At 54.0% G+C, this 22,761-nt stretch overlaps 1 protein-coding gene across 11 annotated transcripts; it reads left to right on the top strand.

Moving 5' to 3' along the window:
• The first annotated feature begins 4,512 nt into the window (after nt 1-4,512).
• LOC113959423 (tropomyosin beta chain-like) lies at nt 4,513-22,125 on the top strand. 11 transcript variants are annotated; one of them, XM_027668453.1, is made up of 9 exons: nt 4,513-4,626; nt 5,386-5,511; nt 15,143-15,276; nt 16,321-16,438; nt 16,575-16,645; nt 17,390-17,465; nt 17,595-17,657; nt 18,946-19,015; nt 22,043-22,125. In XM_027668453.1, exons 1-9 carry the CDS (start codon nt 4,513-4,515, stop codon nt 22,123-22,125), a joined length of 855 nt encoding a protein of 284 aa, XP_027524254.1. The 11 variants fall into 11 exon arrangements, with proteins under 11 accessions (XP_027524254.1, XP_027524255.1, XP_027524256.1 ...); XM_027668454.1 differs by lacking the exon at nt 17,390-17,465 and adding an exon at nt 16,888-16,963; XM_027668455.1 differs by lacking the exon at nt 22,043-22,125 and adding an exon at nt 20,770-20,849.
• Nucleotides 22,126-22,761: the final 636 nt, after the last annotated feature.

Raw genomic sequence — 22,761 nt, 5'->3', positions numbered from 1 at the left:
CTTCCAATCATCTGGGACTTCCCCAGTGAGCCAGGACTGTTGGTAGATGATGAAGAGCGGCTTGGCGAGTTCTTCCGCCAGCTTCCTCATCACCCTTGGGTGGATCCCATCTGGTCCCATACACTTGTGAGGATCCAAGTGACTCAGCAGGTCGCTAACTGTTTCTTCCTGGATTACAGGGGGGCTATTCAGCTTCTTATCTCTGTCTACAAGCTCCAGAAGCCAACTGTCCTCAGGACAACCTGTCTTACTGTTGAAAACTGAGGTAAAGAAGGTGCTAAATGCCTCAACCTTTTCCTCATCTTTGATAACTATATTCCCGCCCGTGTCCAATAAAGAATGGAGGTTTTCCTTCACCCTCCTTTTGCTATTGATGTATCTGTAAAAGGACTTTTTGTTATCCTTCACAGAAGTGGCAAGATTAAGTTCAAGTTGTACCTTCATTTTAGCATGAATGACTGAGCAGGGAAGGAAACAGAGAAAGACTGGATACCTTCAGATAAGGGTTGAGACCCTGGAGGGCCCCAAGACTGGTCCAAGCTGGAAGATAAGAACCTGCCCACATGGACATGGAGAAAGAATCCAATGAGGTGTTAGAAGACCCCAGACCATAAATCACCATTGGACCAAGAGATGGGTGCAGGGCGCATGAAGAGCGTGTGAAGATCAGGTGCACAGTGTGGGGGTGTAAAGATCCAGGGATTTCTTTGTTCTAGGTCCTTTTCTGGAGGCACCCAGTTCGAGTTGAAATAAACTGACTCTGCCTCAGAACATAGGGTCCAAACTATTCTTTAACACCCTGGGAGGCACCAAGCCTCCTCACCCCTGAGCATCTTCAGCCTGGGTCCCTCCTGGGAGGGTTGAAAGTTGCACTACCTCTACTTGGGCTGGGGGAATGTGATGGGTTTGCCCCTGGAACCTCTCTTTGCCTTCCCACTGGCCTTTCCCCCCCTCATGGTCCCAGCCAGTTCTGCCCTCTTCCTCCTTCCTATTGCCTGCATGTTTTTCCAAGATCTGCAGCATTTCTGTAATTTTTACATTTCTCTAGTATCATGTCTACAACATTCAACATTCATTTGTTAAGCTTCCCTTATTAAACATTGGAGGAAATCAACTTCCTGAAGTCTCTATGCTGGGGGTTATCAATGTCTCCTTGTAAAGACATGTTTATCAATAAAATCTGGTTTTCCTACTTTCTTACCACCTGCATATCAATGAGGCTGCCTAGGAAAAAGAAGGGACAGGGAGACCCATGGGGACCTGCCCTCTCAGTGGTGGGGGCAGAATGCTGTGTAGGTGTTTATACAGCACGGAGGCATGTCCAACCCCAGGCACCCATCTGGCTGGACCCCTACTGCTAGCCATTTGCTGACCCTCACAGTTGCTGCTGAGGGGCTAGTGCTGCACAATGGGGCCCTGGAGATTTTGTTGCTGAGGGATTTGGGCTTTGGGGGGACCAGGCAGCCTCCTGGTCATACTCCTGCCACCAGATGAAAGTCTCCCTGGGTAGGGTGCTACAGGGGTGCAGGTGGGGGGGCTCCCTGGTCACCAGTAACCAGGTGGGGAAGTGGCAGCGTTTGGTGTGCAACAGGTCTGGGAATGTGTCTGGAGACCTCCAGACTGTTGGCACTGAGCTCATGCCCCAAAATAGCCCCCTGGGGCCAACCTGTGTGGGCGGCAGCTGCCCCAAGCATGTACCCACCTGTTCCCATCCTGTCACTCAGTACGAGTTTGGTGTGCCCAAGAAGTGGTGGGGCAGGCAGGGATGCTGTGGGATACAGCAGGGACATGACCAGGTTGTCAGGTGTCCCCTGTCTATAGGATCTATCCACAAAAGTATGATCTACACCATGAGCAGCAAAGGCGGCATCCAGCAGTATCACTGCCAGTGACCCTCTGCCCCTCTGCAGGCACAACCCTGAGAGTGCAGAGGGGCTGTTCCTCTTAGCCAGACTCCAGGATGCATTTGTGGCTCTCACAGGCATCCCAATCCTCCCAACTGTCCCCTGACAATCAATGCTGACCTGATCTGGCACCAGGCTCTCACCCAGGTATCAACCAGGCAAGAGACCCCTTTGAGCAACCAGCAAGGATGGCAAATGGGTGCAGCGTGGCAGTGACCCTGGCATCATCCAGGCAGACCGGGACCATGGGAGTTCTGGCACCCCTGGCACAGGGCTACAAGTGCAACCTCCCTACTGTGTGCTCCAGGGACAAGGTATGGTGGCACAAACACCCCTAAATCTCCCCTGTTGGAATGAGGGGGTATTTTGGCAGGCAGGTTTGGACAAGTACATGTGGCTTGGAGATGGGATACTGCAGTCACCAGATACCAGCACCTCTGTGGGGACCCAAATCTAGTTGAGTTGGAGGAAGTCAGGGAAGCCACAGCCCGATTTCTCAGGGAGTCCAGGGATGAGGCAAGACAGAGACATGGATTGAACCTGGAAAGTTCCTATTAGATGGTGGAACAAGCCTTTTCCCAGGAGAGGAGACTGGACCCTGAAGTGGGGCATGGAGGGGGAATCCCCATCCTTGGAGACCTTAGCCTGGGGCAGGGTTGGACATGGGTCAACAAAGGTAGGGACTTGCACCCACACCCCTCTGCACTTCCTTGTCCTGGAGGCCACTCCAGAGGATGGCTTTGAGGGCAGACTCATGGGCCTGGGCACTCAGATGGCCCCAGCTGTGCTGGTTGGAGATGCCCCTGATGCCTGGAGCAAAGGGGAGGGTTCAACAAGGGGGAACTGCTCCTTCAAGGGGGACATTCAAGGGCTGAAGCCCTGCCTTGTCTTTCCTAGTTGCTCACACTATGCACATCATCATCTTTCCTGAGTGCTGAGCTAGTGAAGTTGCTCTGGGTTGAAGCATCTCACAGAAAGTCATCCATCCTCGCCCAGGAATGTCAGGAGACGCATCTTCCCCCTCCCCTCAGAAGCCACGTGATGGCAGTTACTGACTCTCCTTGTCCAAATATGTGCCTAATTCATCAGTATTAATAGTTGCTCTCCAGAGTCCAGCAGCAGATCTTCTGTTGCTTTCTCTTTGGTGCCAGCAGCCTTTCAGTCCTCAGTTGCTCCCATCCCTCCTATGCCCCCTGCAACCCAGGGTTGAGAGCTCCTAGAAAGTCACTTTCTCCAGCTCTCAAAAACTTTTTGCTCCTCTCTGCTTGGAGTACCATTGCAGAAAAGTTGCAGCAGGCAAGGGCTGGATGCTGTCCCAGGGCAATGGACTGGGAAAGCCCATGCACTCCTCCTGTCCCCATCACATCTCAGCCTCCCCACATGTTGCTCCTTCGACCCCCTCTGCCATATTCTTCCAACCCCACTCCCACCCCCCTATCCTGATCCAGAGCCCTCCCTGCAGTTGGGAAAACACCAGAAGCATTTATGAGTGTTATTAAGGTGTGTGCTATTTTTGGAGGAGCTGGAATCTGAAAGGTTTGCAATTTTTTGTCTGTGGACTATATTTAGAGCAGAAAGAAAAAGCAGGGTAACTGGTTGCTCGCACACCCTGTGTCACCCTGAAATGCTCCCCTATGGGCTGTGCATGGGTCAGGTGTCCCCATGGGTGTCAGAAATGGTGACACCAGGGTGCAAAGCAGTGGAGAGATGGGTGCCAAGGAACCTACACAGAGTTAAGGCCCTCCTGTCCCACCATTACATAGGAACTGGATGGGAAGGTTGTGTGCTCAGGTCGCTTCTCTCCTGGAGGATTTTCCCCATGTATGCAGTGTCAGTCCATGGTCTCCCCAAATGCAATCACAACCCATGGGCATCCCTGAGAGAAATCAGCCTGTGAGTATCCCCAAGACTGCAGTGCCAGCCCATGGTGCCCCCAATTGCTGTACCAGTCTCTGAGGTGCCCTCAAACCAGTGCCAGGAAGCAGGGTCCCAGGCCTCAGGTTGCAGTGACAGGGTGTGCCTAGAACAGTGCCAACCATGCAGTGTCCTCTAGCACAGGGACAGCTCTGACTGGAACAGAAGCAGGTCTCAAGTCATGGGGGTGGATGGCTGATGGTATTCCTGGGGCATGGTAACAGCACACTGCCAGTTCATGGATGTCCCGAGTGCAGGGAAAGTCACGGGATGTCCCCCACAGTGGTGAGAAGTAACAGTGTCCCCCTAGTCCAGTGCCACCAGAAATGTCCCTATTGAAATGCTCTGCAGTGTCTCTAGTGCAGTGCCCCTGGGGTACACCTAGTGCAGTGCCCCAGAGTGTCCCTCACACAGTGCCCTGGGGTGTCCCTCGCCCGGTGCCCCCGTGGGTGTCCGGCGCCGAGGTTGCGGTGGTGTCCACCGAGGGTGTCACCCTCCCATTCCGCTCTGTGCGAGAGTCAGTGGCGAGTTTGTCCCTAAAAGGTGCTGGAGGGCGGCGGGGGAGGTGCTGGGACTTTCTCCGCCCGGCGTGGCCCCTCCCCGGTTCTTAGGCGGAATAGCGGGGCTGGGGGCGCAGTGCCGGTGCTCCCGCCGCCCCCGGTGTTCCGCATCTCGCCGTCGCCCCGCCATGCCCATGGAGGCCATCAAGAAAAAGATGCAGATGCTGAAACTGGACAAGGAGAACGCCATCGACCGCTCAGAGCAAGCGGAGGCCGACAAGAAGCAGGCGGAGGACCGCTGCAAGCAGGTGGGTGTCCCACGGGCTTATCTGGCATTGCCTGGGGACTCCCGCCTAAGGGTGTCCAGACCCAGGTACCCCGTCTAGCTGGGTGTCTAGCCTGGGGATCCTCCACCTAGGGGTGTCCAGCCCTGGGGACTGGCACCTGCTGTGTGTCCAGCCTGGGGATTCCTGTCCTAGGGGTGTTCTGCCCTGGGGACCTTGCCTCACTGGGTGTCCAACCAACAGATCCCAACTCTAAGGGTGCCCATCCCTTGTGATCTCAACCCACTGGGTGCCTGTACCTGGGGACCTTACCCTACTGGGTGCCCATCCCCGGGGATCAACAGTCCAGCATGTTGCCCCTGACTACTCACATCAGTTCCCCCCAAACATGCCATGTCTGTGGGACACCACAGTGCCACCTCCCTATCCCTCTGCCAGGGAGATCCTTGGGGATAGAGTACTCCCGCCCCAGTCACAGAGATGGGAACCTTCTCGGTGCCCCCTGGAGCTGTCCCCCCCAGTCAGGACCTTTCCAGTCCCTTGCATAGGGAGGGAGTTCACCACCCCTTTACCCCCACCAGGCTCAGGGATGGTGAAGGCTGCTCTGGCACTGGGAACCAAGGGCTCCCTGAGGACATGTGACCCCAAAGTCAACAGTGGGCATGTCTGCATGCTCCTGTTATGCCCCCAGCCTTGGCCGCCCCAGGAGGAGGATGGCTATCCCCTCCCCAGCCTTGCGGGAACTACCAACCTCCTGATCCTCACCCTCTGTCCCTTCTCCAGCTGGAGGAGGAACAGCAGGGCCTGCAGAAGAAGCTGAAGGGCACAGAGGAGGAGGTGGAGAAGTACTCCGAGTCTGTCAAGGAGGCCCAGGAGAAGCTGGAGCAGGCGGAGAAGAAAGCTACAGACGTATGTAGGCGTGCCAGCAACTCCTCCCCTGTACCGGTGCCAGACATGGGGGGGGGAAGGAATGCAAAGAAAGAAGAGGACCTTATATGGAAGGTGTCTGTGGGGAAGGCTGTCAGCATCCCATTCCTGTGATGCTGACACTGAACCCAGTTGAGATGCAGGGCAGGGCAGGGACTGGTCAGATCCTACTCAGAGTGCGGGGACCAGGCAGGCTGTGGCAGATACCGCTCAGTCAGTTCTGGAGCTTTGTGGGCAGCTGCCTGTCTGGCTCCCCAAAGCTAACAGAGATGAGCGTCCCAAACTGTGTCACAGGTCCCCAAGCATATGCCTCTGCAATGCTTACAGAAAACAGTCTGCAGTGTTTGCTAAACTGGCAGGAAAGCAAAAAAGAGCAGAGAAATGGAAAAAGTTCTTGCCCGTGGCCAACTGCCAAGAACTGGCTGTGAGGAAAGATGTTTGGGGTCTCGAGGGGTAGGCTTGGTCATTTTGGGGTCCAACATGCCACACTGTACCCTGGCAAGGGTAAGACCAGGAAGAGTTTTATTTAGTGCTGTGACTGATGTTTCTTCTGGGAAATGGATCCTGTCAGGGAGATATTAGAAAAGTGTTGAAATTGGCTTGTGCCAGGCCAGGATGAAGGGTGGAACAGCTTTGTGCAGCCAGGGGCCACTCAGGAATGGGGTATAATGACCTGTGGTGCCACACAGGGTATTTGACACCCTACAAATAAATCCTCCTTTTGATAGCCAGCCCTTTGATGAAAACCAACCCTGGAAGCTGGAGGAGAAGTTAAAGGGGAAACTGGAGGAGAAGATAAAGGGGAACTGGCTGGACTGCGGCCAGCAGTGCATGACCAGGCTTTTTAGGATTGATTGAGAACAAAAATTTCAGTCCCAGATAATTTATGGAAATAAATGGGGGAGATGTGTCAAATCTCTGAGGTGGCTGCCAAGGATAGGGATGAGCAGACAAGGATCAGCAGTAGCAGCACATGTCCCTGGGGTGGCCCAGAGCCCCCAGGGAGCACCTGAGGGGTTCCCCAGCATTATTTGCTGACCCTACAGACCTGCCCCAGTTTAGTTAGTTGCTAAACCAAAGTAATTAAAACATTAAAGATCCTCTGGAAGGGCATCATTTATCTTGGCGTGGGGCAGACATGTAAAGCTAGATAGGGTGGCTGTTGTGTGTAACAGGGATTTGTACTGGTCTGACTGGATCCATGTTGATATGGGACAGGGCAAACTCAGTACAAGATCTGGTTGATGTGAGGGACTCAGAGGAAGGTGCGAATGGTGGCACAGGGTAGACGTTGACCACAAGGTGCGGAGCAGTTTGCTGATGACATCAGGCTGTGAAATGCCATTCTGGGCAGGGAGGGTGAGTTACTGCACTCTTGGTCCACAGTGGCTTGGCAAGTCTGTGGGCTTCGGCAAGGAGAGTCCTGTCCCAACAGATACAAGGAACGTGAGCCACCAACCCCTCCAGGAAAGGGTTGGACAGGGAAAAGGAGCACTCCTTCAGTGTCAGGGAGGGCAGGCTGGTTGCAGATGGGTGTTACAGGCAGGGCTGGGAGCCCATTACCAGCACAGCTGCCCCAATGCCATACTGAAACCTGGACAGACTGTGCCATGTGCAGGGCACTGGAAGTCGCCAGGTCCCCATGCCAGGGACATGAATGTGTTTCCTCCTCCCCAGGATGAGCCACAGTGTTGCTCCCAGCTCTGGTAAAGGAAGCGCAGGGTAGACCCCCAGAGCCCACCCACCTGCCTCCCTGGGGACCATCGTGCTCCCCTTGGCTACCAGGACAGTGTGTGCCTGTGAGCACAGAGCATCCCCATCTCTTGGCCAGGTCAGGGCCCATCACAGTGATCCAGGCAGGCTCCTGGTCTTGGCAAAAATGTCAACGAATGCCTTAAAAGAATAAATCTCCCCCTGCCCCAGTACTGCCCTGCCTCCAGCATGGGGTGGCAGTGCAGGAAGCCCACAGGAACTGCGCTAAGGGGTGCAAATGCAACCTTCCCAGGCACTTGGAGGGGAGTCAGATGGTGGCACAAACTGGAGAGCACCTGTCCCTGAATTGGAAGCTCCATGGCGCTGGTAGCCCCTTCCCAGCAGCTCTGTGAGGCCACCATGGCCCCACCGCCTCCTTGTCCCCAGGAGGAATAGTCCGTGAGGCCCACAGCATGATGCTGGCAGGGGTTGCTGGACATGGTGCAGCCAGGACAGAAGGTTTAGCCAGAGTAGCCTTCTCCAGCCCCCTGCATCCCCAGTTGGTGGCCTGTCCCCAGCCCCAAAGGTTTCACCCAAGTTCCCGCCCCATTTGCTCTCACCGACTGAGACTTTGCTCTTATTTGGCGATTCCTTGAGCTGGTGGGAGGGAACAGAGCTCTGCTGGGAAGTGACTGCATCCCTAGGTGGGGTCAGAGAAAGAGGCACCCAGCCCAGCAGGGTGGCTGCCCCTCAACTTCCCCCCTTCCTGCCCACAACCAGCTTGCCCATGCCCCTTTGATGGTGGGGACCTTACTTTCTACTCTGGGTCCGTGCACTGGCCTGGGAGTACTCTTGGCACCCAGGCATTGGGCTGGGAGTGGTGCAGGACCACCAGGACTAAGGTCAAGCCTGAGGCCACTTGCTCCCAGGGGACCAGCAGCACTGCCTCTATCAGAGAGACGCAGGGCTGCAGGACTCTGCTGGTGGTGTGACCAGGTCCCCCCAGGCCCCCTGATCCTGGAGCCAAGGGCAACCAGCAGGGTCAGCCTGGGAACTGGCATCCCTGGAGGCAAGTGAGAAGTGCAGCCTATGCTGCCTGGGAGCTGTCAGAGCTCTGTAAGGGAAGACTGAGTGCCAACAGTGCCAGCCCCTCCTGATGGATCATAGCATGTGCCCTGGCAAAGATGCAGAGCTGGGAGCTGGGAACTGGACTCCCCTATGGGGCAGAGCCCCAGGGCAGCTGGGGGATGCAGGGGGAACCATGGGCCCCCTTCAGGGCTGCCAACCAGGTCCCTGCTTGGGGAAGCAGATGCCAAGGGGCTGAGTGAGATGGGTGCTGGGGACATGGCTGTACTCTGCAGCTCCAGCCCCAGGTCCCCCAGGAGGATGCCTGGGAGTGGGTTCTGCCCCAGGGCCCCTATGGGGCAAAAGCCCATGACCCCCCCATCTCTGCAGCATGGTACATTGCTCCAGTGTCCATGGGGGCTTGAAGGGGCCAGGTTCTGGCACCCCCAGACTCCCTAGGCTCCTCTACATCATTCTGGGGGAGCTTGATAGGACTGTGCACCCCTGCTCTGCTTGGAGGGGGACTATGTCCTATATCCTGGGAGCATCATGCACCCTGCCCAGGGAGGGGGAACAGTATGCACTGCCCAGAAGCCGTTGTGCATCTTGTCTTGGGGGGGTTGGGTAGGGACAGTAACCCCTGCCTGGGGAGGACCACGCGTCTTGCCCAGGAGGGCACACTATGTCCTATTTGGGGTGGGGAGAACTGTGGACCTCGCCTGATAGAAGACTGTCCCCTGCCGGTGGTGGGCACCTTGCCCGGGGGTCTGTGTACGCTGCCCGGGGGAGCGGTGGCCCAGGTCGGTCCGTAGCAGGAGGAGGGGCAGGAGCAGGAGGAGCAGGAAGAAATGGAGGCAGGGCAGCGGGAGCGGCCGCTGCCTGAGTGCTTCCTGCCCGAGTCGGGCAGGTCCCACAAAGGGTTTGGCGGTGTGGCCTCCCCGCTGGCAGCCCCCACCATGGCAGGCATCAGCTCCATCGACGCAGTCAAAAAGAAGATCCAGAGCCTACAACAGGTGGCCGACGAGGCGGAGGAGCGCGCCGAACACCTGCAGCGGGAGGCCGATGCCGAGCGGCAGGTCCGGGAGGGGGTAAGGCGCAGGACGCGGAGTCATGGCGGGGCGGGGGGTGCTCCGGCAGCTCCCCGGGATGCCCCCACCGGCTCCGAAAACGCCGCCGGCATCCTTCCCCGCTGGCTGTCCCCGGCCGCCGCCCCCCTGCCCCGGTAGCCGAGCTGTCTGCCTCCGGGTCGGAGTTCAGAGAAGTCCCGGAGGAGCTGGACAGCGCTGTCATTCAGGTACCACGGCAGCATCGCTGCCTCCCGACTGCCTCCTCCAACTGCCTCCTTCATGGGTAGTTCGAGGGATACTCAGTGCGGCGGGGTTGCCTAGGGCTTCTCCTGTTGACGGGGCACCAGGGAGCAGCCAGCTCTGCCTTGGCTCTGCTTAGGGTCGGGCACATCCTGGGAAAGGATCTCCTCCCTCGGAGGCCGGCTGTGTGCACGGCTAAAAATCCCACACTCAGTCAGACTCTTGTCTGGCTTCCAGCAGGCTCTGCGGTCCGGGCCCAGCAGTCCCAGAGCCTTTGGCTCTCTAGCATGTGGGGACGAACCACCCCTTCGCATGGGCCAAAATTTCCACTCTGGCAGTGGGATGGCATTTCCAGGCTGCAACTTGTTTCTGGTTTGGTTTTTTTATTGTTGTTGGAGCTTGTGAGTTTTTTCTCTCTTTTTCCTATGCCCACTCCTTTAACATTCTCATCACGGGTCACAGAGCTGGGTGCAGTACCCGGGCTAATGTCACTCTGACTGTGTGCAGAGGAAATGGTCCCTTCCTGCAACCGCAGATTGGGGTTACTGGGTCCTGCTGGAGAGCTCATGTTCCCGAGTGTCCTTCCAGGCAGCTCTGACTCACTTTGAGGATGACTGTCTAGGAAAAAAAGCTCCTGCTGGGGTGAGGCAGATGCTGCAAGCAGAGCATTGTCCTGCCAGGGGCCAGCCCCAACTCTTATACAGTTTGGCAAGGGATGAGCTCTCAGTGAGCCCAGAAAAGGGGTGTTCATGGGGTGGAGGTAGCTGTCGTACCAGCTTTTGAGCTAGCCGCCCACCCAGCACACTGCCAGGCTGACCCACTTGGACTGGTGCCAGCTGTACCTGCCAGTTTACCACGGAGACCATAGATGCTCAGCAGGGCAGCCTCCTTGCTACTTCCATGGCCCCTCTGCTTGACCAATGTCCCCCATGGGCATTCCCAATTCTGGAACAGGAGGTTGACCAATGTCGGGTACTGCAGCTGGCTATGCCCACTCTAGCCTGTGAATAAGCAGGAGACATTATTCTGTGGTTGGTGCCTGTCTCCCTGCCTCTTGGTGCATGGGACTGCTTCCCACAGCAGGGTCTCATTGCTGCTCATCTCTTTGCATCTGGGGTTTTAACTCCCCACAACCCTTCTGACGGGGAGCAGGGCCAGGAGCTGCTGAAGAAGCATTTCACAGTGGTGGTGATGGAGCAGGCAGGAGACCTTTACCTGACTCCACCCCCTCCCTGGGCAACCCATTCCAACGACTGAGCACTCTCCATAAAAAACATTCCTTCCTGAAGCATTTCACGGTGGTGGTGATGGAGCAGGTAGGAGACCTTTACCAAATGGAAAGACTGTGGGGCCAGGTGTCAAAGGGCTGGCAGGAGCCGGAGCCACTGCTCCCAGACAACCCTGGCTCCTGGTCCCATGTGCAAGGAACCTGGGAAAACAGGGAACCATGGTCTTTCAGGCCCCAGCAGCTGTGGTTTGGCTGGACTCCAGCCTGCTGAGGGCGACATGCTCCATTGCCCCCAGCACCACATTGTACATCAGCCAGGGAAGGGGAGGGAGGGGGCAGGGGATCTGTGCTCAGCTTTGGGATACCCTGTTGCACAGGGCTGGGGAGGGTGCCCCCAGAAGAGGCTCCCAGCTCACTGTGCCACCTCTTTAAACAGGAAATCTACTAGTGGCTCCAATCTCCTTTTGTAAGCAAAGCTGTACAGGGCATTCCTCCCTGTTTACTCACCGCTCTGCAAACCCCAGATAGCATCCCCATGATGGTGCAACTGTTCCAACCACCCTACCCTGGTGAACATGTTTCATCCCTCTCCAAGGCAGGAGTTGGAGGTGTGGGGGCACTGCACGTACTGGGCTCGGGTTGCATGACCAGGAGGAGCCAGCATCAAACAGAGTGCTAGGGATGGAGAGAACCCCATTGTCCCTATAGAAAGGAGCCCAGATGGGCTTGTTGCATGGTGTCAAGGGGTGTTTTGGATAGTCAATGCAAAAATAACTGTTGAAAATGTTTTTTATACCATCATGGCTAGGCTTTGCAAACAAAGATTTGGGAAGGGTTCTACCCACATTTGCTACTAGCACGCTGGTGGCTAAAAAGGCCAATGTGAGATAGACAGGTCCGGTTGCAAAAGGCACAGCGGAAAGACTCCTTAGGTGGTATCGACAAGACATGGTTCTTTCTGCGTTGTCTTTTCTCCTCGAGAGTGATCCTGCATTTGTTCTCAAAAGAAGCAGCAGTGTCATAGAGAGTGTGTCTCCAAACCTCCCGATTGGAGGCCAGAGTAGTCCAGTGATGATGATAATATGGCCAAGGCTGAGATGTTGTTTCAGGGAGTCCTTGTATCTTCTCTTCGGGACTCCTCTCTTGCGGCAACCAGTGACAAGTTCACCATAAAGCATGATCTTGGGGAGGCAGTAGTCCTTCATCCTTGAGATGTGTCCTGCCCAACGCAGCTGTGTTCTCAGTAACATGGCCTCAATACTCGTGACTGCTACTTGTTCTAGAACAGACATCTTAGTCACATAATCTGACCAGTGGATGTTTAGGATTGTATGGAAGCAACTCTGATGGAAGTGTTCTAAGAGTCGCAGGTGATGGTGGTAAATGACCCATGATTCAGATCCATATAAAAGAGTAGACAGCACAATGACTCTGTAAACACTTTGGAGCATCATGCTGAAAAAGATTGTGAATAGGGTTGGTGCAAGAACACAGCTTTGTTTCACACCACTGGTTATTAGAAAGGGCTCAGAAAGTGTATCGCCATATCTGACTTGGCCATGCTGATCCTCATGAAGTGAGATGATCATTTTAAGGAACTTAGGGGCACAACCAAAATGTTCCAAAATCTGCCATAGACCTTTTCTGCTCACAGTATCGAAAGCCTTGGTGAGATCAACAACGGTTACATGGAGACCTTTGTTCTGTTCCTTACACTTCTCTTGCAGTTGTCTGAGAACAAATACCATGTCTGTGGTACTCCTGTTGGCTCTGAAACCACACTGACTTTCAGGTAGGATTCCTTCTGCTGTAGCGGGTATTAGTCTGTTCAAAAGTATTCTTGCCAGGATTTTGCCAGCAATGGAGAGCAGAGTAATACCTCGGTAATTTGAACAGTCTGATTTATCTCCCTTCTTCTTATACAAGGTGATGATGACTGCATCACAAAGGTCTGATGGTAGTTCGCATAGTTCCAAAAATGCACCACAAACTCGTGAAATTTAGCATGGAGTGCTTGACCCCCATGTTTCCAGACTTCAGGTGGAATTCCATCAACCCCAGCTGCCTTGCCAGTTTTCACCTGCTGTATTGCCTTAAGAGTTTCTCCCATAGCAGGGGCAATATCCAATTCATTCTTCACTGGTTGTTGTGTGATGTACTGAATTGCTGAGTCTTGATCTACACGGCTAAAACGAGAAGATGCAAAAACGAGCTCGAGAGTCAGAGACACATCCTCATAGAGGTACAGTCAATGCTCTAACTTTATTCCAAAAATACACACATTATCAAGGGTCCTACAGGGTTCACACGCTCTATTCTAACTTTCTATTGGTTACATTCACTTTCACACACTATATCTATAACCTTATTGGCTCTACTAACCAAGGCACATTTTCAGGCCCCCCCATCTTCTGGTTTCTCACACTCTGGATAGCATCCTCCTTCCTTGTTTTCCTCTATGCAGTTTTCTGATATCTGCTGCTCAAGGACACACATCTGCTGCTGGAGAACACAGGTCCTTGCCGTCCGGCACGCAGGCCAGATTGTGCAAGCAGACCTGAAGCAGTATATGTCCTGCATCATCTAAGATTCTTTCAACACACGGCTAGTACTGAAAAGAGTCTGAAAGTGTTCAGACCATTGATTCAGAATGGAGGTTTTATCTGTCAGAAGCATTTGACCATCTGCGCTGAGTAGAGGGCTTTGGACTTGGTATGTAGGCCCATATGCTGTTTTCAAGGCCTCATAGAATCCTCTGTAATCACCTGTATCTGCGCATAATTGAATTTTTCCTGCTAGACTGATCCACCACTTGTTCTGGATGTCACAGAGTTTCTGTTGGAGTTTGTTGCATGCAAGGCAAAAGGTTGCTTTTCTTACATGACAGTATGACTGAGCAAGGTGTGCTTGGTGAGCAGTTCTTCCTCAACAATTCCTGGATCTCTTGATTCTTTTCATCAAATCAGTCCTTGTTCTTCTTGAAGGAGAACCCTAAGGATTCTTCAGAGGACTGCAGGATGCTGTTTTTAATATGGTGCCAAAGTGTTTCAGGAGAGGGATTGAATGATTTTCGAACCTAGTTTTAAGATTTGCCTGGAATCTGTCTCTCACTGTAGCTGTTTGAAGATTGTTAACTTGGAGTCTCCTCCTTGGGATACTGCCCCTTTTAGCTTTGAACTTAAGGTTGAAGTTAAGTTTACAGTGCACCAGTCGATGATCTGTTTGACATTCTGCACTAGGCATCACGAGGGTATGATGGACATCCCTCCATCGCACCAAGACATAATCAATGAGATGCCAATGCTTAGATCTAGAGTGGGCAATTAGGGCAGAACGATGCTCAGGACATCCACTGTCTGCAGTATCAAGCATGGTTCTGATGTTCCAGCATGTGAGTGTCAATTTGGGTACACCTTTGAAGGCATATGTATGCCTTTGTCTCTTAAACTTTGACCGCATCAGAAGATACCCGTTGGCCGCGGTTAACCAAACGGGTGAAGGGTGGAGATGAGCTTTGGTTAGGCCACCTTTTCTAGGCCCCTCTCCATGTGGAGCAAGCAGTGCTCTCCTTGAAAAAGGCTGCTTGATCATTCAGGATACTGCTGAACGAGACTGTCATCTCCAGGGTCAGTCTTAGGCAACCAATGTCCTGAACTGCCTGTATGCAGGATTGGGTCTGTGGTTTCCAGTGCATCTTATCACCTGCCGTTTTGACCCTCGCCTGTCGCTACAGGGCTTTACAAATGTGGATATAACCCTCGAGCCTGTGCCATGGATTTTTTAGGTGAGATGCAACATGTGCAGAACTGGACCCACCCTTTAATCCTAAGGTTCATCTGCTAGAGTCTAGCAAGCTTGGATGCTGACAGTGAGGTCCTTAGGATGTAGGTTTGATTAGAGTGTCCTTCTCTTAGATGGATGGCCTTACAGGGCTAAGTGAGCTCCATTTGCCTGGGTTTGGAATTAGAGTTGCCCTTCTCCTAGGATGACTGCTGGAAGGCTAGTGAGCCCATCCTGCCCATGGACACATTTTATCTGTTTCTACAGTTTTGACCTTTCTGGCATGGGAGACCCTGCCGAAGGTATGTACCATCGCCAGCATAGCTCGCAACCTCATAGGGGCACATAAGTTACTTCCCCACTAAGATGGTTAGGGCAAACCTTTCAATCCCTACTTTTCCCCGAACCACCTATACTCAAACCCAGGGATATTCCCAGGGACAATCCCTTGCTCTGACCACCCTTTCAGGGTGCTATACTTTTTATATATAGTGAGACATATATGTCATATGGAGTGACCAAGGGGTTTCTGCTCCTCCAGGCTGAGGCTGAAGTGGCTTCTCTGAATCGCCGTATCCAGCTGGTGGAGGAGGAACTGGACCGAACTCAAGAACGCCTGGCCACTGCCCTGCAGAAGCTGGAGGAGGCTGAGAAGGCAGTTGATGAGAGCAAGAGGTGTGACAGGGAGGGACAGAGAGGGTGATCTCAGGTCACCCTTGATTGCAGGCAGCTCCCTTGGTTTTGCAGTGGGGTTTGGGGATCCTCCTGAAGTGATCTTATGGGGTTTGCATTGGTTTTCCTGCAGACCTCCAAAAGGAAAGAGTAAAACCACAATGCAGAGAAGTCCCCCAGATATGGGCATTCTTGGCATGCTTTGAAATTTCCATGGAACCCATAAAATTCTGAAAAATTTGATCTAGTGTTTATACAAATATCAGTCTACAACTGAAGCCAGAAGGTGCTCGGAGACTGTTTTCTGTCCCAGAGCAACCTCTTCTGCTTGAGAGTTGAGCAACGGCCCAGGAGGGGACTTCTGTGCCTGGGAACTGTGCTTGACCTTTGAGAACAAGCAACCTCATTCAAAAAGAAGTCCTGCAGAGTGCTTCCCCATCCTCATAGCAAGCAGGTTTACCAGGCAGAAGCCATGCAGGCAAGGGCATCACAGCATTCCTGGCAGTTATGTGAACTCTCCCCTCCATTGGCAAAGACCAGTTTGAGCAGCAGCATCTGAGCGAGAGAAGAGTCTGCAGGAGTCCCTGTTGAGGGGGTTCATGTGGGTTTGGTGACCCCCTGCTTGTGAGCATCATTCCTGAATGGGAAAAGGCTTTGTGACGGGATTTTTTTCTAGCATTTCCTAAAGGTTGCTAGCCTGTCAGACTGCTTCTGTGGAGGTTGTGGCCAGTTCATCGTGGACTGCACATGTTTTTACCCCCCTGAATGATGAGTTCAGGACCTGCCTGGTTGAGAGGCACTGTGGCCACATCTTGGTCTGGGACACAGCCCTGGGGTGGCCTTGGAGTCAGGTCCGCTGCTTTAATTGTGCACAGGAGCATCCTTGGCGTACCGCTAGTGTGACCCTACTGTGTGAGGTGGCCAATGAATGCCAGTGTCCCAAATCTCTGGAGCTGGAGGATGGCAGGGTTAGGGCACAGTGGATGGGAGATGCAGGTGCCACCTTGATCCACAGCAGTAACATATTTTGTCTCGTACTTTCCTCAGAGGTATGAAGGTCATTGAAAACAGGGCCATGAAGGACGAGGAGAAGATGGAGCTCCAGGAAATGGAGCTGAAGGAGGCGAAGCACATAGCAGAGGAGGCTGACCACAAATACGAGGAGGTGCGTGCCCACACTCACGTGTCCCCTTCCCCCAGTGCTGATTCCCTGGCAACACCCTGGGCTGCCTCCCCACAACCCTGTGTCCCAAGCCAGGGCAAGTATGGGGCTGATGTGTGCTCCTTGCTGCTGTCAACAGGTTGCCCGCAAGCTGGTTGTCCTTGAGGGAGAGCTGGAGCACTCAGAGGAGAGGGCAGAGGTAGCGGAGAGGTGAGTTGGGCTCCCGGTGGGCAGTGTGAAGAGGTCCCACATGGCCCTTGCCCTGAGTCCCTAGCAGCTGGGAGGGTGGCTGTATGTCTGTGTGGGAATGGGAATATCCTTCCCCAGGAACAGCAGGTTCTGTTGTCAGGGTGGTCCCTGGGCTCACAGGTTGGGGGCAGGGGGATTCCAACCTGCACATCCTTGACCCTGTTCTCTGTTGCCCCCCCCGGGGTGCTCCTCTTCTGCCCCAGCCGAGTGAGACAATTGGAAGAAGAGCTGCAGACCATGGACCAGACTCTCAAATCCCTCATTGCCTCAGAGGAAGAGGTACTGGGGCAATGGTGCAGGGCTATCCACAGCAGCCCCCTCTCTCTGTCGCTATCCCTTAAACTGTGTGAGCCACCTCTCCTCTCTGCACTACTGCCTCTGCCACAACCTCCCCTTGCCTCCCTCTCTGGTGGGCACATCCCTCTGTACCTGCCCTCCTTCTTGGCAGGGTTGGTGGGAGCCCAGCTGGCAGTGATGCACAGGGTGTCTGTGCAAGGAGGCATGAGGAACAGATGAATAAATGTGTCTCAGCAGCTTCCGCTCGCAGTGAGTCTGTTCCTTCTGTGCCTGCACTGCCTGAGTTTTCTCCTTCCTCAGCTTGTTCTCTCTCTTTCTTTCCTCCTTCTCTACTCACTCTTTCTGCTCCTTCCTTTCACCTTCCCCTTGGCCCCACTCCCTCTCCTGCTGGCCCTGCTTGGGATGTAGTAAATGTGGTGATCTAGAGGAGGAGCTGAAAATTGTCACCAACAACTTGAAGTCCCTGGAGGCCCAGGCTGACAAGGTAGGACCCAGAGGGGCTGCTGGGGCTGGGCAGAGTGCGCAGGGTCTGGGGTTGCTGGGGTCCTCCACTGAAGTGAAGTATGGCCAGAGGTGTCCTGTGGGGCTCATGACTGCCCATCTGTCTCTACAGTATTCCACCAAGGAGGACAAGTATGAGGAGGAAATCAAGCTTCTAGGCGAAAAGCTGAAGGAGGTAAGGGGTGTGGGGCTGAGACCCCCCAAGAGAGGGGTTGGCACTGCATCAGCGCAGGCACAAGTTTGCCATCCCCTGTGGATTTTGACCCTGTTACACCCATGTCCTCTCACCCTTCCCCAAATTGTGGCCTTGCAGCATGGCAGATGTCTGGGTCTGGGATGCCCCCATGGGATCCTGATACCCCAGAGAGGGGCTCTGGCCCATCTGAAGGACTGGTGTTTGCATCCCCAGGGAGCATAGTTCCACTGGGGTTGCATCCTGCAGCCTCATGCTGCACTCTGCTCCTCTGCTTGCCTCTGCCGTGTGGTGTCCTGCTCCCAGGACATGCGCTGGCAGGAGCTCATGCCCTGCACACACCAACTTCAAGCCATGTCTGATTTGAAGTGATCAGTCTAGTGTTGGTTGCACACACAACCTATGAAGTGTGTGGGCTCCCATGATGCTTTTGGTGGTCAGGACAGATTGGGATAAACAGAAAGCCCAACATGGAGGCACTTTGCCCAACTGATTCCTTAGAGGATGTCTAAGTTTTATTTGGCTCCCCGTCGAGTCCCAAGACCCAGCACAAAAAAACCTCCAGTAAGGAGCAAAGAAAAAAACTATGAAAAATCCAGATTAGCCAAACTATATTAAAATAAATGTATTTACATATATTGCAGTTATATACAGTTGAAATATTATATACAATTCCAAAAGGGAAAGGGAAAGGGAAGGGGAAGGAAAAAAAAGGACAAAAACAAAATAGATATATACAATCAAAAACTCAGGATCTAGCAAACTAAAGAATTAGCAAAAGAATATCTTACTACTTTCCTTGGGATAGCACGATCCCCCAAATGCCACCGCCACACTACCGGACTCCGGATCAGCAGGAACAACAGGCCCTGTAGGTCCAGCCAGGCCCCAGTTCCCCTACAGAGGCTAGACTGACTGCGGGGAATCTGCTGTCTCCAAACCTCGCCGGAAGAGAGAAAGAGGCTTCTCTCTCCGTCTATTTATATGTTTGGATTACGTAAAGGAATAGGATGGAATACTTCCTTCCTTCCTGGCGACCAGGAAGGAAGGCCTAATACTTAAAACCATTACAGAGGGCAAGCTCTCACCCCTGCTGTTAGTTTAGGGCATGGGGGTCCATGGGGCCTTTGTCTCTCGCCTTTCCCACGGGGGGGCTCATGGGGGGGGGGGAATACAGGAGATGTAGATGAGGCAGATTTGGGGTGCAGTGCATCATGCTCCATCCCTGTTGTGCCCTGCAGCTTACCCTCTCTCCCCTGCACTCCTGTAGGTTGAGACCCGTGCGGAGTTTGCAGAGCGCTCTGTGGCGAAGCTGGAGAAAACCATCGATGATCTAGAAGGTAAAACGTCCTCACTGTCCCTGTGTCCCTCTTTCCCAGGGAGCACTGCCCAAGATGTGGCCCCAGCAGGGCCAGACAGGGCTTGGCCAGGGTGAGGGGCTGGGCAGGGGTCCTGGAAGGGGGGAGGTTGGACACTGTGGTGTCCAGTGCAGGGGCACAGAGATGCTGGGATCTGTGGTTCTGCCCTCAGGTGGGGAATAAGGCTTCATCCACATCACCTGTGTCCACATGCTCCTGCTACCCTTGGCCCCCTGCTCACAGCCACCCTCTCTCTCTTTGCTGCCCATCCCCCATCCTTACTCTACTGCCTGCCACCCACCCACCTCCTGCCTGCCTGCAGATGAAGTGTATGTGCAGAAGATGAAGTACAAAGCCATCAGTGAGGAGCTGGACAATGCGCTTAATGACATCACCTCCCTCTGAGCCCCCCGCTGGGCACTAGCATCACACCCCCTCTCTTGCTCAGCCACTTGCCTGCCTGGCCATCCCACCTTTCTCTCTCCCTGCCTGCTCTGTCCCCTCTGTCCTTCCCAGCCCATGCCTGTCCATCATCTCTTTTGGGACAGGAATCAACCCAGGTTGTTATCACAATACCCCTCTTTGTGGGGAGACAAGGTGTAAGTGTTTAGGGGTGTTTGGCAGAGAAGGGGAACAGCACCCAGGACCCCCTCATGCTGGGTTTGGTGCCCATGCAATTGCAGGTTCATGCCACAGCATTACCCAGCAGGAAACAGAACTGTGCCCAGGAGTCCTTCACTTCAGCAGCTCCCTGGTAGCACAAGCACCAGGGGACATCTGCCCCCCACATTTTTCCAACAAAGCCCCCTGATTCTGCTTGCTGAGCCCAGGGCAGGGGGGGAACCTGCACAGGGAAAGTGACACCTCCACCTCCAAAACAGAGATGAAGGCTTAGGCCTGCAGGATGGAGGGGAGAGTTAGGTTGTGCAGGCAGCCCATCCCCAGGCAGACAGCCCCCAGGCCCCCGCTCCTCCCTTCCCTCTGCCTCCCTTCTATCCTTTGCACATTGCTGTTCAGTTTACATTTCATGACTTTTTTTTTCTGTTCTGTCCCTCTGAGTATACTGAGCTGGTCTCAATAAAGCATTTTCTCTCCTCCATTTCTCCTTTGTTTTTTTCATGCTCATCTGTCTGTTTCATGCAAGTGCTGGCAGCTAGGTGGTAGGAGGTGGTTGCAGGCAACTCGCAGTTGCAGGACCCCTGGAACAGCCCCGGCTGCCAGGTTGAGTGGGACAGGGCCCTTTGCGCCTCCACCCAGGGGATGACCCCCCCCACCCCCTGGCTCTCTGACACAGCTTTCCTCATCTTGTGCCACCTTCTTTATGACTCTTTTGGTATGAAATATCAGGGTTAGACCTGGTCCTGTCCATTTTCTCTCCTCACTCCTGGACATTGCCCACAAGCAGCAGTCCCTGGCATCATTCCTTCATCACCCTCCCACACCAAAGGGGCTAACCCTACCCTTCAGCAGTGATCCCTGGCCCTAAATGGGACCCTGATCCTCATTCTCCTTCCTCAACATTCTACCCTGCCCCACAACTCTGTCCCTGAATTGATGGACCCACAGCCCTGTTCCTGCCCAAAGACTGGCTACCTCTTCCTGCCAGCCCAGCTCATTCCCAGTTGCTGTCTGGGAAGCAACAGGGTTTCCAGCAAGGACTTTGTGGAATGCTGTCTCTTTTGACTAACTTGCCTTTCTTTCTTCCCTCTGCTGTACTGACCTCTCCTTTTCTATAGAACACTCCCAGCAGGAGGCCAAGAAAAACCACATTCTCGCTAACAAGTTGCAAGTCATCCTTACCGAACTTAACAACTGAGCTGTTAAGAACTCCCAGCCCAGCCAGACTCCTGCACCTAGGCTGCCACCCCCACTCCCTGCCTTATGCCAGGCTGACTCGAGGATGGGAGTGCCTCCCCACTCCCTGCTGGGGTTAGGAAGTGCACTGGAGCCTTGGCTTATCCTCCTGGGGGTAACTGACCTGCTTGGGGGGGTTGGGGAGTCCTCTGAAGCTGATCAGTTTTTCTTGGGAGGGAGAGAAATGAGGGGTTTTGTGATGTCCTGGGATACCTATGCAGTGATGGCTGTCCCCCAGCATCGGTCTAGCCCTGCCAGGGAGGGATGAGGTAGCTTGTATCACTGCCTTCCTTCCCTTCTCCCAGGGGTTGGCAGCCAGCCTCTTCCCCCTCACTCTGGTCATCCCAGGCAATGCATGGAGGATCCCCTCAGAATGGGGTCCCTGCAGGGTGCTGAGGGCTGGGACAGGAACTGGAGACCTGGTAGCACCCATTACCCCAAACCTGAGATAGGGAAGAGCCTGGCCAGGAGCTCTGGGAGACAGGGCTGGGTGGGCAGAGCTCTCATCCCATTCCCATCTCCAGAGGGAAGGAGAATGCTGTTTGGAAGTGAACACAGAAGGAGGGTGCCTTGGCAGCCAGGTTGTCCAGTAGAACTCATTCTTGAAACCTTGTTAGCTCTGCTCCTTCTCTTTCTGCTGTTCTCTCTGCTCACCTTCCCAGACTGCTGTCTCTCTTCTTGACAAAGCACCTCTGGGTCATGCAGCCTGCTCTGGCTCTCTGCTTTTCCTGGCTAAGGGTTTGTGTGTAAGCCCACAGGCAAATGGTGGTGATGCCGGGGCAGAATGTACTGTGAGCAGAGCAGGGAGATGGGGCCATACTGGTGACTGGCTGGGGAAGGGGTATCTATCAGTGGTATCCATGCTGTGAAGGGCCTGACTGTGAGCAACAAAGTGACACGGGAGGATGGAAATGCCAAAGAGTGGGGACCATCCACCCTGAGTGACTGGCCCAGCCGACCTTGGTGCCTTGGTATATCCCAGAGTGGCTAGACATCCTTGCCAGTGGTGGGGCTGCTTGCTCCACAGGGACAGCCCATGCAGATGGAGGCTGGTGCCATACTGAAATGTCTGTTTGTGTGTGTCTGTGCTTGGTGTGGTGTGTGTGGGTCTGACTGTGCCTGGGTATGCTCTGGTTGTGTCCCTTGTGTTCACAGAGAGTCTGGCCAGTGCCAAAGAGGAGAACGTGGGCATCCACCAGGTCCTGGATCAGACCCTTGTTGAGCTGAACAACCTCTGAGCTGCCCTGGGGAGCACCCGTCCCTCTTGCCTACCCCACATGTGCACCCCACTGGCATGCTCAGGATGTCATCAACTGAACTGTGTCTTGGCCAAATCCACATATCCATTGAGAAGGGAAGCCCTGCAGCCTTACACCATGGCTCAGGGGTGTCTTCTCTGTGCACAACCTGACTGGCTCTGTCCTGTCTTCATGTCCAAATATTAAAGTAGTTTGACAAGATGGATGACTGTGCTTGGTCCTTGCAGGAGAGCACAGGCACTGGAAGATGTGGTGGGGGGCTCTCTGCCCAGTTCTCGCAAGGAAGCTCTACAGGGTCTTGGGTCCAGGGTGGGATATGGCCAACATAAGAATATCCTTCACAGTCATGGAGGGCTGAGAGCAATAATGCGCATGGTTTGGGTTACGTTCCCATGTCTCCATCACCTCCTTGTGATGCACTGAAAACCTCCAAACTCAGTCCAAACTGACCGTCCTCTTCAAGTGCATAATGATAAAGATATGTCACTGACATGTCCCCTTCCACAGCTGGCATGCTATCTGCCTGGCACTTGGGGAAGCCCAAGTCTTTGATCTCTTCATGGAGTCTGCTTCACGGTTCATGTTCATGATGCCATCTGAGCACTTATACAAGCA

Source organism: Corapipo altera, unplaced genomic scaffold, assembly GCF_003945725.1.
Source record: "Corapipo altera isolate COAL_440 unplaced genomic scaffold, ASM394572v1 60930, whole genome shotgun sequence".
In the NCBI taxonomy this organism is placed as follows: domain Eukaryota; kingdom Metazoa; phylum Chordata; class Aves; order Passeriformes; family Pipridae; genus Corapipo; species Corapipo altera.
This window is presented reverse-complemented; position numbering and strand designations above follow the sequence as displayed.

Bases quoted from the DNA above. Each gene is read 5' to 3' on its own strand.
- LOC113959423 (XM_027668453.1), top strand. From the start codon at position 4,513: ATGGAGGCCATCAAGAAAAAGATGCAGATGCTGAAACTGGACAAGGAG. The intron at 5,512-15,142 runs GTATGTAGGCGT...CTGCTCCTCCAG, and splicing joins CGGAGAAGAAAGCTACAGAC to GCTGAGGCTGAAGTGGCTTC. The intron at 15,277-16,320 runs GTGTGACAGGGA...TACTTTCCTCAG, and splicing joins GCAGTTGATGAGAGCAAGAG to AGGTATGAAGGTCATTGAAA.